At 56.8% G+C, this 15,455-nt stretch overlaps 1 protein-coding gene across 1 annotated transcript in view; it reads right to left on the bottom strand.

Moving 5' to 3' along the window:
* Positions 1 to 15,455, bottom strand: part of SORCS2 (sortilin related VPS10 domain containing receptor 2) — a 468,073-nt gene that overhangs the window by 15,761 nt on the left and 436,857 nt on the right. Inside the window, exons 15-18 of the mRNA XM_049709229.1 lie at positions 9,111 to 9,231; positions 8,117 to 8,250; positions 7,231 to 7,359; positions 4,693 to 4,864 (exon numbers count right to left, since the gene is read on the bottom strand). Of these exons, the coding sequence (XP_049565186.1) occupies positions 4,693 to 4,864; positions 7,231 to 7,359; positions 8,117 to 8,250; positions 9,111 to 9,231 (556 nt within the window). The remainder of the gene's footprint in view (positions 1 to 4,692; positions 4,865 to 7,230; positions 7,360 to 8,116; positions 8,251 to 9,110; positions 9,232 to 15,455) is intronic.

Genomic DNA, 15,455 nt, shown 5'->3' with positions numbered 1-15,455 from the left:
CAGGAGTGATGCTCCTATGCACGGGCTCTGTGCAGGAAGGGGCTCCCGCCCACTGCTGCCTCTTGCAGGCGTTTCCCCGCCCACACAAGCTGTCCAATCAGCCATATACCCCCCGCCACAAGCCTTATCCTTCCAATAACCGTAGTTTCCTCATAGAGGCGTGGGGAGGAAATTGAGTGAAGGGAACAATAACTTTTTCAACTTTCTGGCGAGAAGTTCTCATATTCAGTCTCATGTTCTCCCTCCCTCCCCCCACCCCGCATCGTCCGTTCCTGCCACCCCTCCCCCTGCTGCAGGAACACCCAGAAAACCATTTCCTAGTGATCAAGAACAAAGAAGATCATCACTGTTTAGCAATCCTCTTATCTTACACCTGCCAAACCTTAAAACTCGATAGGATACTTTTAAGTAAATTATGTTCATCTAACTTTCTTCACAAATATGGTGTAGTAGGTTGAATAGTGTCCACCCCTGCCCCCGCTCCAATTCAGTCCACTTGAAACCTCAGAATGTACCTTATTTGGAAATAGGGTGTTACAGATGTAATTAGTTAAGATGAGGTCACACCGGATTACAACAGGACCCCAATGACTGGGGTCTTTATAAGAAAAAGGAAGGGGATTTGAGACACAGGGGAAGCTATGTGAAGACAGGAGGAAATGCGGCCACAGCCCAGGGATACCTGGAGCCCCCAGAAGCTGCAGAGACAAGGAAGGACCCTCCAGAGGGAGCCCAGCCCTGCTGACACTTTGATTTTGGGCTTCTAGCCCCCAGAACTGTGAGAGGAGAAATGTGTGTTGTTTCAAGCCACCCAGTTCGTGGCCACTGTTGTGATGGTCTCAGGGACCTTATACAAGTACGTTCTATTATTCCCATTTTATAGGTTGGAAGACTGAGGCTCTGTGAGCCCAGAACCTGCAGGCTGGCCCACGGGCCGGTGCTTTCTCCGTTTAAGGGCAGTCTCATGGGGGCTGGGTGTCTCAAGTCCGATTTGTTCCGAGAGGGAGGGGTTTCCTGTATTGCATCCTGGGAGAGGAAGGTGCTTCTGGCTGAGTCGGGACCTGCGGCTTTGATGGGCAGGTGCCACCCCCTCCTGGGGACCCTGAGTCCTGCCTGCAAGCAGCTAAGACAGGTGCAAGTTTAACTATTGACACATTTCCTTGTTTGAAACACCTCGTCATAATCAGGAAAGTAATACAGTATCAACGTAGGACAAGGAGAGAATACAAAAGGCAAAGCGAAGGAGCTAGAAAGGAAAAACGGTGACGTCACTGCAACACCCGCCCCCCACACCGTGGTGTTTCCAGGCAGATGTGTGTGTGTGTTAATTACTGAGTGCTTCAAAAACATTCAGCTGCTTCATGCTGAGCCAACTGCCAATTCACATGTAATTGTAGCGGATAACACAGAGACCCCCAGGTCCCTGGTACCCAGTTCCCCCTGTGCTAACATCCCGCAAAACATCACTACCACAAATAGGGAATCCACTGGGGTCCCTCCTGCCGCCCTGTCACAGTCACACCCGCCCTTCCATCACATCCCTGACTCCGTGGGATTAGAACCTGTCCTCCATTTCTATAATTTTGTCATCTTGAGGATGTTCTATACATGAAATCAGAAAGCACGGAGTCATTGGGATTAGCTTTCGCATTCAGTAGAGCTCTCCGGAGATTCCCCCAGCTTGTGGTGTGTAGTCTGTTCCTTTTTATTTCGGGGCCCCACCCACGGGATGGACGTGCCACCACGTGTTATCCGCTTGTCCATCCAGGACATCTGGTTGTCTGCGGATTCTGTTAGGAATAAAGCTGCTATGAACCTTGATGCGTAGGTTTCCCGGTGAATGTTAAGTCTTTATTTCTCAGGAGCGTAATATGTTCAGCTTTTAAAGAAACGACTGACTCTTCCAGAATGGCTATAGATGTCACGTTCCCATCAGCCACGTAGGAGGGATCCAGTTTCTCCGCATCCTCGCCTGCACTTGGCGGTACCACTAGTTTTTAGCTTGGCCGTTCCCGCAGGTGTGCAGTGACACCGCTCTGAGCGTTTGATTTGCATTTCCCTGATGGCTTATGACGCTGCACATGGTTCCATGTGCTCATTTGCCACCTGTACCTCCTCCTCAGGGAAATGTGTCTCCAGGTCTTTTGTCCATTTTCTGACTGCATTGTCTGTCTTCTTCCTGCTGAGTTCTGAGTGTCCTTCCTGTGTTCCGGGTACTAGTCCTTGGTGGATGTGTTTGTAAATATCTCCTTCTGCGGCTGCCTTTTCATCTTCTTAGGGTCTGTCGCAGAGCGAGATGTCGCCTTTTGACGAAGTCCAGTTTATCAGATTTCCTTCGTGGATGGGGCTGGTGGTGTCAAATCTGAGAACTCTCTGCCTAGCCCTAGGTTCTGGCTGTTTTCCTCTCTTTTTTCTAAAAGGTTTATAGTTTTCCATTTGCCATTTAAGTCTGTGATCCACTTTGAGGTGATTCTGCGTCGGGTGTGAGGTTCATTTTTACCGGCTCTTCATGTGCTGAAGCCCATCCTCCCTCCACTGAGATGCTTCTGTTCCTGGGCCAAAATCAGCCGGGCCTGCTTGTGTGGGTCTGTTTCTGGATTCTCCACCAGATTTATTTTCAGTGCTTAAATATTTACAGAACTTGGATTCCCCCTAAATCCAGCGCTGTTTCCACACCTGGGTTGGGTGTGTGCGTCTGTGGTTGTGTTACGATTGTGAATGCGTGAACACGTATGTGTGTGTGTGAGTGTCCGTGTGTGTGAGAACGAATGTGCCACAGTGTGTGTACCCACCTCAGCCCTGCACCCACTCCTTCCCAAGGCTCTGACACGGGAGCCAGCGGCCTCTTCTGGACAGCAGCGTGCGCTGGACTCTCTCTCCCAAGAGCATCTTTCTGTTGCCCCCTCACTCCAGCCCCCTGCTGCAGCGGAGAGTGCCAGCCCGCCCGGTGCGCTGCCAGGCGTATCCTGTCCTGGCTCTGGATGGAGCACCGCAGGTGTGACTTAGCTGCTGGGACTCCAGGCTCTAGGGGGCAGCAGGCAGCCGTTTTTCTTGCAAATCTGTCCTGGAGCTCCGGGAGGCAGCTGGGTCCCCTCTGAGGGTCTGGGTGGTCCCAAGCTGGGCAGGGGGCTGCATCCTCCTCTGCTGTGAACGGAGCCCCCCACCACCCCAGGGCTGCCCGCGGCTGCAGCGTTACTCTCGGGACCAGGCTCAGTCATCACGGGGACGGGGACAGGCGGGAAGGGGAGGCCACCCCAGGATCAGCTCATTTCTGGGGGCCGTGGACCAGGCGCAGTCCACACGGAGCCCCAGGCCTGGACCCAACGGCACTGTTACTATGTGGCCTCAGGTGAGTGGCTGCCCCTGTCTGAGGCTGGGTATCCCCAGCTACAAAGCCGGCTGATGGGAGCACAGCCCTTAGGCATGGGGAGGGATGACACACGGGTGCCCACGAGTACCGCTCTTTGCTCTGGACCAGAGCCCCCGCTTTCCAACATCAAAGACCTCTGTCAGCATCACCCTGCCCCACCTGGGCACATTTTGAAGGACATCTTCTAAACGAAGCACACACAGTTACAAAGCCGCACTCATTTCACGCTACGTATTTGTTAACCGAAGACCCAAATGCGCAAGAGAGCCGTGCGCCGGGAGAGGCTGGGACCCTGGGGTGGGAACAGAGGGTTCTGACATCCCCTTTGTGCTTTTCTGTCATTTTGAATTTCCTGCACGTTTTTCTACAATGAGCATTTGTTACTTCTATAATCAGAATAATAAGCATGCTGCATATTAGCTTAAATAGACTAGAAGGAAATAAAAAAACCAACAGTGGCTACCTTAGGAGACCAGGATTTTTGGTGATATATTCTTATGTTTTTAATGTGGTTTTCCCACGTTCTACAGTGAGTATATACTGTTTTTAAAATCAGAAAAAAATGTAACACTTGTACTAAAGAAAAAAAAAGGAAGACTAGGAGGTGGGGAGGAAATTTATATATTTATATATAGGTATGTGTATATATATATTTGTGTGTATGTATATATGTGTGTATATATATATATATATATATACAGACACAAAATATTTCTATATCCATCCATCTGTATTTGTATCTATGTCTATCCATTATCTACCAATCAATCTCTCATCTATCTATATCTGTTTATCAACGATATCTGTCTCTCCATTTACCTATCCATCTATCTATCATCTATTACGGAATTTGTCTTTGGCTATGAGATTATAACTAACGGTGGGTTTTTTGTTTTTTTGTTTGCATCATCGCATTTATTTATTTATTTTTACAGTATTTTTTTAAAAACTTCCTTCTTTTCTTATGATTCCAAAATTAACTCAGTATAATGAGAGTTTCAAAAAGTTTTACGGCGCCCACAGGAAGGCAGAAATCTGACGTCACCACGCGGTGAACACACAGACACAGAGATGTTTGAAGCCACGCCCCCCTGGGCCTGTGCTCGCTGCACGCTGCTCCGTTCCCTCCCTGCCTCTCCCCTCTCTTCCGACTTTTCTGTTTCATTGTTTCAGTGCTGGCCTGGACCTGGGATGGGGCCCCCGGCCCACTCTCCCCTCCCGCAGTTTGGAAACCGCTGGTCCAAAGACGCTGCCCTAACCGACGTGGAGGCGGAGACAGCGCCGCCCGGCGCCCCGTGTGCCCGGTTGAAGCGGCGCCTCACCTGTTCCTGCCGTACCACGAACAGCACGTCCTCCCCGGGCCGCACGGCCACCGCCTCGCCGAGGATGCTGACCTGCAGGCCCCGCGGCGGCAGGAGGGGGCACTGCAGCTGCGCCGGGCTCTGCTGCGGGTCCACGCCGCCCTCGCACACGTTGGACACCACCTTCCGGTACCTGCGGCCAGACCGCGAGTCAGACAGGCGGGGCTGGGGCGGGCCCTGCTGCCCCGCCGGACCTGCTTGCCGAGAGGTGGCTCTTGCCTTGGCGAACTCCATCCTTCAACTCCCTCCCTTTTCCCGACTCCACCTGTTTGCTATTTCTGCCCCATTTTGGAGATGGGAAAACTGAGGCTCAGGGGAGGGAATGACCAGTAATGGCAGGACCTGATTCCGTCACTGGACGTTTCCTTGGTCCGCTCGTATTCTTACAATAATGGTAACAGCTGTTGTTGTTGCTGAGGGGAGGATTGAAGGAGTCAGTCGGAATTTTGTGGCTTTGCTGGGAAATACGGTCCTGGGAGGACAGAGTGCCCAGGAGGGGCCGGGCCTTACCGCTGATGTGCCACATGGCTGTGAGCAAACTTGCTCCCAGGGGTCTCCTCTCCCTATTACGTCAAGAGAGTGGGACCAGATGAACCTGACTCACCAGCTCATTCACACAACACGAATTTACTGAGCATCTGCTACGTGCCAGGTGCTGGGGTACGAGGTCATCACTCACAGCCCTGCCGTTGCAGAGAGGACTGTCTAGTGAGGGAGGGAGCCCTCACCAAACCATCCCCCACATCAAGGCAACATCGCAACTGGGACGGGTGCTGGGGAGGGGCAGCACCTGGGAATCTGGTCCCTGAGAAAGGGGCTTTCAGCTAAGACCAGAAGGGTGAACAGGAGAGGGAAGAGCATCCTGGCCAGCCGGAACAGCATGTGCAAAGGCCCTGTGGTGGGGGGGTGGGGGAGCCAAAGCCCAGAGTGGGCAGCAGGTGTGGGATGAGAGTGGGGAGGGGCTGGTGGGCAGAGCCCGATGGGCTCTAGTGAACATTTAGGAGGCGACGGGAAAACCACTGCTCGGGTGGCATCTTCAGACTTGCCACTTGTGATGCTCCCTCGGGCGACACCGGGATTCTGGGTCTGCAAAACTCACATCACTGCCAAAGTGGCTGGATCTGCCCACCCCCTGTGCCTGGTGCCCCGCCTGCCCTCACGGCTCTGCCGCTGAAGTTTATCGTGCAAAGACGCATGTGATTAGTTTGGAAGAAAATACGCTCCCTACGAGCTACCCAGCCACGGCCCCTTGGCACCCGGAGTGTGCAGGTGGTATGAAATGAAACCCTGGGTCCTGGCTCTGCCGTTTCAGACGAGAGTTCCTGCTTGCCGAGCCCTGGTGGGTGCCCTGGAGCAGCTGCTGTGGCTCCCTGAGGGAGGGAGGGAGGGAGGGATGGGTGATAGACGGATGATGGATGAACGGCTGGAGGGATGGGAGGATGGACGGATGATGGGTGAGTGAGGGGAAGAATAAACAGAGGGACGATTGGATGGATAGATGGAGGATGGATGGGTGGGTGGACGGATGACTGGATGATGGATGGATGGAGGAATAAACGGATAGATGACAGGATGGATGGATGGGTGATGGGATTTAGCCACTGAGGTCCAAGCCTGCTTTTCTGCTCCAGCTGCTTTCTTCTCGGGCTTTGCCCTTCCCCGTCCCCAGGGGCAGTAATGAGGATTTTCTAATAAGTCCATAGGCGGTTTACTCCCTGTCAAAACTTCCCCAAAGGGAAGCAGAGACTTTCAGATAAAGCTCATTTAGGGCCTCTGGACCAGCAGGTTCACAGCCTTTACACACCTAACATTTTTATATGACGTTCATCCTTGGCACGCAACGTGGTCAGCCTCTGGTGGAGGAAGAGTGTCATAACGGCTCACACCTGTGGAGCACTTAACCTTCACGTACAGCGTGTGTCCACCACACCACACACTGAGGGACCCGCTATGTGTCGTGGAGCTTACCGTCCAGTCGGGGGGAACGACTGGGTGAGTGTGACAATAACTGGGATATGCGCCCTCACAGGGTAAGCTCAGGGCCCAGGGTGAGTCAGGGAGGCCTTCCTGGAGGAGGCATCATTCAAGCTGAGACCTAAAGGGAGTGTGAGCACCTCTGGCCCAGCTCAGGCCTGCCTCACTCAGCGTTGGTAAATGCAGAAGGGTCCCAGCACTGCAGGGGCTCAGAAGGACCAGGCCAGGAGTGTGACTTCTCTGGAAGGGCTCAGCCTCTGCAGCAGGTGTGAGCTACAAAGCCCTTGGACCTTCTCTGCCTGTTGTTCTCTGTTCGGAGCCAGCTCAAGGCACCTCTTCTCCCTGACGCTGACCCACATGGGCTCTGCTTGGAGAACCCCGAGGGCTCAGTGCCTGGGGTGGCTCTCAGGAACCCCGGCACACAGGGCGTTCAGCCCAACTTCTCTTTCCCTGACTCCATGCGGGGAGCCACGGGCACCAGGCAGGAAAGCAAGGGCCACCCTGGTTCTGCCCCACGCTACTCACCCGAGACTGCTGGTGTAGGTCTGGCCCAGGACACAGTCATCAGGCGGGGACAGGGGGTTAAACCAGAAGTTAGCAAAGCACTTGTCGGCGTCGGACTCGGAGGAGGGGGTGCGCTCAAATCCGTAGTCACTGGGAGGAGGGAAAAACGGACGTCAGGAGACAGCGTGGGTCAGGGGCCTCATGCTGAGGACGCAGAAGCGGATCCACAGGGCCCTGTCCCAGAGGGAAGACAGGACTGAAGGCCGACAGTTACGTTCCAGGTGAGAAGGGATGCAAAGGGGATTCCAGCGAATCACAGGAGAGCACTGAGCCCAGCCTGGTTGTCCTGGAGGGCTGCCTGGAGGAGGTGGGCTGAATCTCAATGGAAGATCAAGAGGCAGTCAGGGGAAGAGGGGGCGAAGGGCACTGCAGGCAGGGACGAACCCCTTCAACACTGGTGCAGGGAGACAATGGTGAAGGTGGCTGACGGAGAGGGGTAAGGATGGCTGGGGAGGGAGGCAGGTTCCAGAGCTCGGACATCCTCCTGTGGGCAGCAGGTGGCCACGGGAGTCCTTGAGCGGAGGCAGGGGAGTAGTCAGGGGGCTTTCGGCAGTCTCTGGACAGAGGAGAAGGGGCTGGGTGGTACAGCCGGCCCCCGGGGATGCCCTCCCTGTTCCTCAGTTTCCCCTCCCACCTGTGAGCAGCGCCACGTGCACAGGTTTTGAAACGAGGCCCACGAGTTCTTTGATGCGGGCTGGACCCAGTGGCTGGGTCCTAAGGCACAGCGTAGGGGGAAGTGATGGAGGGTGACGAGCCCTCCCCTGGCATCACCTGCGGGGACAGCGGCTGCCGGGTCACCAGGCTACTCAGGCAGCCCCAGGGGCCCGGGGCAGAGCAGGACCCTCACCAGAGGAAGTCCGAGTCACGGCACTGGCACACGCGGGCCGTGAGCGCCGCCGTGAAGCTCCGACCCTTGATGCACCAGGACGTAGGCTTCCTCTTCCGGAAACTCCTCTGCTGGCCCAGGACGCAGCGGTCGCCCTGTGCAGGAAGGCCAGGGTGAGGCGCCACTCTGCATGGGCTCCCACCGCTACTGCTGCCGGTTCCTCACTCGCCGGCCAACCGTAGGGGCCGGGAAACCGGGCCCCGGGGGAGGGGTGTCCGTGCCTGAGGCCAACCTAGGGCAGCCTGGCTCCCATCCCACCCGCCCTAGCATTCACTGAGCTCCCACTGTGTACAGGCTCTGTGTACAGGGCCCTGAGGGGTGGCAGGGCTGCTGGAAGAGGCCCCTTGCATTCACTCCTCAGGCCTGAGGGTGCCAGGTGGGCCCTGTGCAGCTGGGGTGAGCCGCAGCCTCCAGGACACACAGTAGGTCCTCAGCCAATGCTCAGAAGAGGCCACACCTGTGTGAACGGGAGCCGTGGTGCAGGGTCCCCCCAGCAATTCCAGAGCCCCCCTCGCTCTGAAATCCTGTCCTGTGGCCACACCACCTGCTCTGAACTGCACTGGGAGGCCATTTCGAGTCCTCATTTATTCCTCTCTGTGTGAATATGACACATTTTGCTGTAGAAACATGTATGTGTTTGAGATTATGGGGTGGGGCTGCCCCAGACCCCCTGGGGTGTTACCTAATATACGATACACGTGCCCTGTTACCTTCCCTCGATCAGAAAACTCCTGGACCCTGAGCATGCCTGTCTCCAGGCTGGCTGGGGCCCTGTGCACCTGTTCCCCTGAGTATGACTGCAGACTCTGGCCCAGGCAGCCCCAGGCCCCAGAGGGGGCCGGAACACCGCAAAGAAGGACTGGGCATCTGAGGGAGGCCCTCGGTCCCGCAGGACGGGGAATTTGGCAGAGGGGGCCCTGCACGGTGCCCACCCCTGGCCTGCGGCCAGGCCCACCTGCAGGTTGGTGAGGTTCCAGGAGCTGTAGTCTTCCTCGCTGCACTGCCTGGAGAACCAGGGCCGGAAGTCCACCTTGACCAGCTCCCAGTCCGAGCGGAAGCTGATGTGGCCGAAGACGCTGGGGAGGGGGGAGGGGGAGGGGCGGGAAACCACCTTAGTCTGGCCCGTCCCCCAGGTGCCCACCGCTTCCCCTGTGGGCCTCTGTTCCCACCTGCACAGCGGGCCCCGCGGTCCCTCCCCTGCCCACCCTGGGCTGCCCTGGGACCAGGCACCTGCCCTGGGCCCGGCTGGCCACAAGCATTTGGGCGTCGGCGTTAGTATTCCCACAGTCATCACATGTAATCTATGGCTCGTTGATGGTGTTGGTGGGGGTCATCCCACCTGGCCCCCCGGTGGACGAGGAGGCCGGCCAGGAGCTGGACCCTCCCACATCCCCCACGCTCGTCCTTGCAGAATTGTTCTGCAGAATGATTCATGGTCAGGTGTCTGCGTCCTGTGCTCTCTGGCTTCTCCTCGCCTTTCTTCCCACCTGACCACTCCAGGAGGCCTGCGCTGCAGACAGCCAGCTCCGCCTAGCTGGGCCACAGCCTTTTCACCCCAAGCAGAACCGACAATCCAAAGAGAGGTAACGAGTCATCACACCGGCTCAGAGCGACGGGGTGGAAAGCATCTCAGAGTGGTCCTTGCTGCGTGGCCCCGGCCTCGGTGGGTGGAAGAAGCAGTGGACAGAGCACCATGGGGCTCTGCAAAAGCCAGTCCTCTACGGAGCACAGGCAGGGTGCTGGGAGCCCGTGTATGCTATCTGGTCTACCTCACCACAGCCCACTCTACAGAAAGGAAAACTGAGGCACAGAGAGGTTGAGTAACTTGCTCAAGGTCACACAGCTTGTTTGTGCCATTTCTTCTCCCTCAGCAGGCATTGGTGGAGTGCCTACATGTACCCAGATCCCTCGCCCTCTGGGAAGGGATTTCCACCTGATCCTCCCAACACCTCATACCTGGGCTCCAGATACCACCACAGAAGAGGAGACCAGCCTGTACTTCTCTGGTCCTTCTCCAGTCCACCCTATAGTACCCAGGCCATATTATCAGAGGTCAAGCATCTGGATGGTGGAGGTGAAGCACCCCTTCCACGCACACCGACAGGAGCCGGATACTTGGGGGAAGCCAGTGATGGTCTGACAGGGTGCAAACCCCGTTCTAGGAGAGTAGTTGAGAAGGCCCTTGGAGTGTGTTCTGGGGGATATGATGGCTCTGAATGTCCGAGGCTAATATTTGAAGAGGAGTTTTGGAGTTTGGGCTGCATAGGGCACCTCTGAGCCAGGCAGGCCTGGGCTGATACCCACTTACTATGTCTGTGACCTTGGGCAGGTCCATTCCTCTCTGTACCTCAGTTTCCTTGGCTCTAAAATGGGGACAATAACACTGGCCTTTCAGGATGGGTGGTGGATTAGCGATGGTTTGTGTAGGATGCTTGGCACTTAGTAGGAGATTTACACACACATATGCACAACACACGCTCACCTGTGCACACACACCCGTGCGCACGCACGTGCTCACACGTTCTCACGTGCACACACATTACCTCTACTGCCCAGAACAGTCCCCCGAAGCAGATACCGTGACCTTTATTTTACAGACAAGACCCCGAGCCTCTGCAGGGGCCTCCTCTGATCCGAGCGGCCCCGGAGCCTCCCTCCGTCTCGGCCTTCACCTGACTCTGTGGTCCGCCTCTCCGTCCTCCCGTCCTGGGCTCCCCGACCGCCGGCAGCCCTGGCCTCTCGCCCGCTCGTGTTTGGTTGTGAATAACCCATCCTGCCCGAGGTGCAAGTCGGAGCCCCCGCCGCTGTTTCTCAGCCCGGGGCCTCTCCTGATGCTGGTGGATGTGGCCCAGCGAGGACCGGACGGCCCGCTTCTCCTCCGCCGGGCCCAGTGGCTCCCGCAGGTTCTGTTTCCAATGGTGAGGTCGTAGGAGGCCCGGATGGTGGCGACCGTGGCCGTGAAGGTGTCGTGCCGGTCCTCTGTCCCGACTCCCATCCTGATGCGGACAGCCCTCTCCCTGGGAGCGTCACCACGTGGGGGTCTTTGTCACAGTGTCCCCTTCTCCCAAGCAAAGCCTGCTGGGTTGGTTACTGAGAACGAGAGGGTCTTCGGTCCCTGAAGGGACGTCTCTAAGGGACAATTTCCGGGTCCTCACACAGCCTGAGCTGCGTCTCTTGCTCTTTTGGAAGCCACGTTATAACGGAGGTGACGGCAGCAGTAACTGCTGGCCTGTACTCTGTACCTGCTACGCGCGCGACCTCCCATCCTCTCCTCACCAACCCCGTGCAGAACGTACTGTTAACATTCCCACCTTACGGACAAGGAGACTGAGGCAAGGGACCCCCTCGGGATGGCACGGCAGCCGCCCACCTCCCGGGGCAGCCAGGGTCGGTCCCGGGTTGGCGACCACAGGGCTGGGATGCTTTGCCCAGGAAACACGCACTGGCCCGAGCGTGACCACCGTGCAGCCTCCCAGGCTGGCGGCACAGGCCCCGCCGGGGAAGTCCCTGAAAGGAGGCTGGCTTGCTTGATCTAACTAATCCCCCCCGTGTCTTTGAAGTCCTGCCTTCTATGAAACCCAAAAGCTCAGCTGATACTTCGAGAAGTATCTGTCATCCGGCTGACTCTGAGTTTTAGGAAGGAGACGCCAGAGGGAGGCTAGTTATTGCTTCACGATTAATAAGGAAAATGTGGGCCGGCCTCTGCAGGTTAAGGAGGAGCCCCACGCCCTTCAAAGAGCTCACTCCCCTCCCCTAGTGCAGCCCGGGGAGGATCTGGGAGCCCACTATCCCCCCCCAGGGCCTGGGGGGCCCTCACCCCTCTGAGGCTGCACTGGTGGGGGTGGGAGGCTGAGCAGGGGTGATCCAAGCTGAGGGAAACATCCCCAAAGGTGACTACGGTCAGCTTGGACGTGACCTTTGGGCAGATTTGGATAAAGAACCGTCTGGGGAAATGCTCTCAACTGTGCAGGAAATAGGACAGCGGGGGATAGAGAGAGAGAGGCAGAGAGACAGAGGATGGGGAAGGGAGGGAGACACAGAGAGACACAGAGAGAGGGAGAGAAGGAGAGAGACAGGAAGGGAAGGAGTGGGAGTAGACAGGATGCTAGGTCTGAGCGCTTCCAGCAGTCTGGAGAGATGAACCTTTATTCTAACACGCCAGCATGTTCCCTCTTTCAGAGTTTGAATCATTTCTGTGTCAACCGGAATTTGGAAGTGGTCTGATGATGTGGCACAGTGAAGTAGGAGGCCTGTAGGAACAGTTCTGATGCTTTTTCAAAAAAAACTTGAGGTTATAGCATCTGGCTCTGAATTCTGCCAAGAGTGTTCCAGGAATAAAACACCCCATCTGTTGATGAGTGCTGAAAACCGGGCTGTTGCTGGGGCCAAACCCAGCACTGATGCGGTGACAAAGGGCTTGACGTCCTGAAGCTCCTAGGTTAATGCCCTGGGGTAGAAAGTGCGCCCATTTCTCAGCTGGGGAAGCTGAGGCCTCAGACCCAGCTGACTTGTTCAACCTCTGCAAAACCAGCACGGGCCAGCCATCTCCCCTGGTGTTTCTGACGCTTCCCTTCTGCTCCGTGGCCTCCGGTCCTGGAAAACTGGTCAACCAGCAAAGGGTCCAGGCTGAGCCCGGCCGCCACACCACAGAGAGCCCTGCATCGGCCCAGGCTGGAGTCTTCCTCCCTCCCCGGCCCACCCCAGAACGAAGCCTCCAAGAGCACGAGGGGAGCATAAGTATGTGACGTCCTGAAGGATTTAACTCATTCCAGGGCCAGGGAGGAGAGGAACTAGGTGTGCAGGGAGAAGCACAAGCGAGGCGTTTAGGGAATTAGAAAGGTGATGGTTCCTGACCCAGTTTTTATAGGACAGCCTCTGGGGTCCCCCTTCCAGCTCTGGCTCTCCAGGACCCATGCAGAGCTGATGTGATGGGTCCCCCTTTGCCACCACTCCCACGGTGCAGAATTATTGAGATTTTTAGCACTTCTAGAAGGAGGGGGAATAAATCCTCCCTGGAGATTTCCTATGAGAATAAAATGAGATAACGTAAAAAAAATGGACCCATAACATATAGTATGTGCTCAATAAAGCTTCGTTACAGAACTTGTTGCAAGAGGCCATACTGGGAAAGATGTAGGGAGGATGCCAGGCTTCCTCAGTCCTGGTGGCAGAGGAGGCCCCCTGGAGGGGTCACTGAAGCCGGATTTGGGTCTGGCAGGAACTTAGATGGCTCTCTTGTCTCAAACGTCCTGAGAAAGGAGTCTGCACTACCGTTTCCATGTCCCTTTGCTCCATCTTCCGTTCCCAGAAGCCTGGGCGGTGGGCACACAGGCGGCCGTGGTCCCTGGTGGCCTGCGGTGGGGGGCTTACGAGAGCTGTACTCCCAGCCTCCATCCCAGGCAGCCAGAGGAGCCTGGCGAGGGGGCGTTCACATGAGCACCCACAGGAGCCCCAGGGCAGAGGCGGGCCTGGAGGGGTAATGTCCACACTGGGCGGTTTCCTTCCAATTCAGGCCTCGGGCTGGGGGCACCCCTGGGGGCTTCTCCGAGTGGCCCCTCTGGGGCATTCAGAAGGGTGAAGACCTGGCTCCTCACAGGCGATGGGGAGCCGGCCGGGGCAGGGGTGTGAAAGCCATCGTGAGCTGGAAGGGCAGACAGGAGGGCATGAGTTGTTCTCTCACCAGGGACTCACTCCCAGGAAATGACTCCAGCTGGGCACACGTACCTGGACATGCTCTCCAGGCTGAGCGGGCAAGGTGAGGGGTCCTAGCACCCGGCCACTCTGCTGGGAGTGGACGGAACCGGCCCATCTGCTCCAGAAGGGCTGAGCCAGAGCTGGGGCACAGTTCAAATCCTCACGTGGAAAAGCATCGATCCTTCTGTACCCACAGCTCGTCCTTGGGCCTCGGTCTCACTGGCCCAGTCCTGGTTCAAAGGTCACCTGCTCCGAGACTCCGTGATCACCACCCACCCCAGAAGCGACCCTTCAGCCCCCAGCCTCTCGGCTGGCTGGCCCTGTTGTATCAGCATCTTTCACGTTACCGAGGAACCATGTCACTCTTGGTTATATTCGATCTGTCTGCCTGGGCCACCAGCTCTGTGGGTCCTCGGGGTCTCTGGTGCCCAGACAGAGGGTGGCACATGGCAGGCCAGGCTGGAATGACCGGAGAAGGGCTGGCCTTGAGATAGGCTGGGACCTGGGACCCTTTGCTGCAGTGCTGGCACCTGGACAAACGTCTCCTTGGGCCACAAAATACCAAGAAACTATAAGGGACTAAAAATAACTGCGTGTATGCCCAGCTGGGGCAAATTATGGACAAGATACAAAAAGCCCGAAAACCCAACTGCCACTTCTGAAGAGCCGGGAGCAAAAGCAGGGTACCGAGCACGCCCCCTGCACTCAACCCCACCTAAGGGGTGGGCACACCTCCTAAGCCACGCCTCCAGCTGACCCCAGGACGCACCTCTACCCTCACCCCATATAAGGAAGCAGCTCGCCCCCTCCCTCCGCCGTCCTCCGGGAGCGAGCACGGGAACCTCTTACTTGTTTTCACTCCCTACTGCTACAGCAGGAGCCTTCCTGGGCTGGGGACTCAGACCCAGCCCTGCCCCCTGGAAGCTTCCTCAAAGTCTGCTGGGGGGAGAGAGGAAGTAACTTGGGAGGCCAACCAGAGACCGAGGTGTCCACAGTGCCGGGTCCCCTCCCAGCGTCAGTGGCCCTGGCCCACATTGGGCTGTCATGAGGGGAAGAGTCATGGGGCCTTGGGTGGCTTCCTGGGGCCATCTTAACTCATGTCCACAAACTCGTGCTTCAGACAATGGAAACGTATCTCCTCACCGTTCTGGGGGCCAGAAACCTGCGATGTGGGTGTTCACAGAGCGGGCTTCCTCTGCAGGCCCCAGTGGAGGGTCCTTCCTGCCTCTTCCAGCTCCTGGGGCTCCAGGCGTGCCTGGGCTGTGGTCGCATCACGCTGGCCTCTGCCACGTCTTCACACGACGGTGTGGCTGTGTATCTAACCCTAACCCTCTTCGTAGGAGACACGAATCATGGGATTAGGGCCCACCTTCCACCTGTGCGACCTCATCTCAACTAAGTACGTCGGCAAAGGCCCTGTTCCCAAGTAAGGTCACATCCACAGGTTCTGGGTGGACGTGGATTTGGGGGGACACTGCTCTCCCCAGTACAGGCATCATCAATAAAAGCCAAGCAGAGTGCACAGGGCCCGATCTCCTGCACCCAGTGCAGCCAGGCATGCACAGCATTGGCGGGGCTGTTAGAAATGCAGAGTCTCGGGCCCCAC

Source organism: Orcinus orca, chromosome 4, assembly GCF_937001465.1.
Source record: "Orcinus orca chromosome 4, mOrcOrc1.1, whole genome shotgun sequence".
Taxonomy (NCBI): Eukaryota; Metazoa; Chordata; class Mammalia; order Artiodactyla; family Delphinidae; genus Orcinus; species Orcinus orca.
The sequence above is the reverse complement of the archived record's forward strand: the minus strand, read 5'-3'. Positions and strand labels throughout refer to the sequence as shown.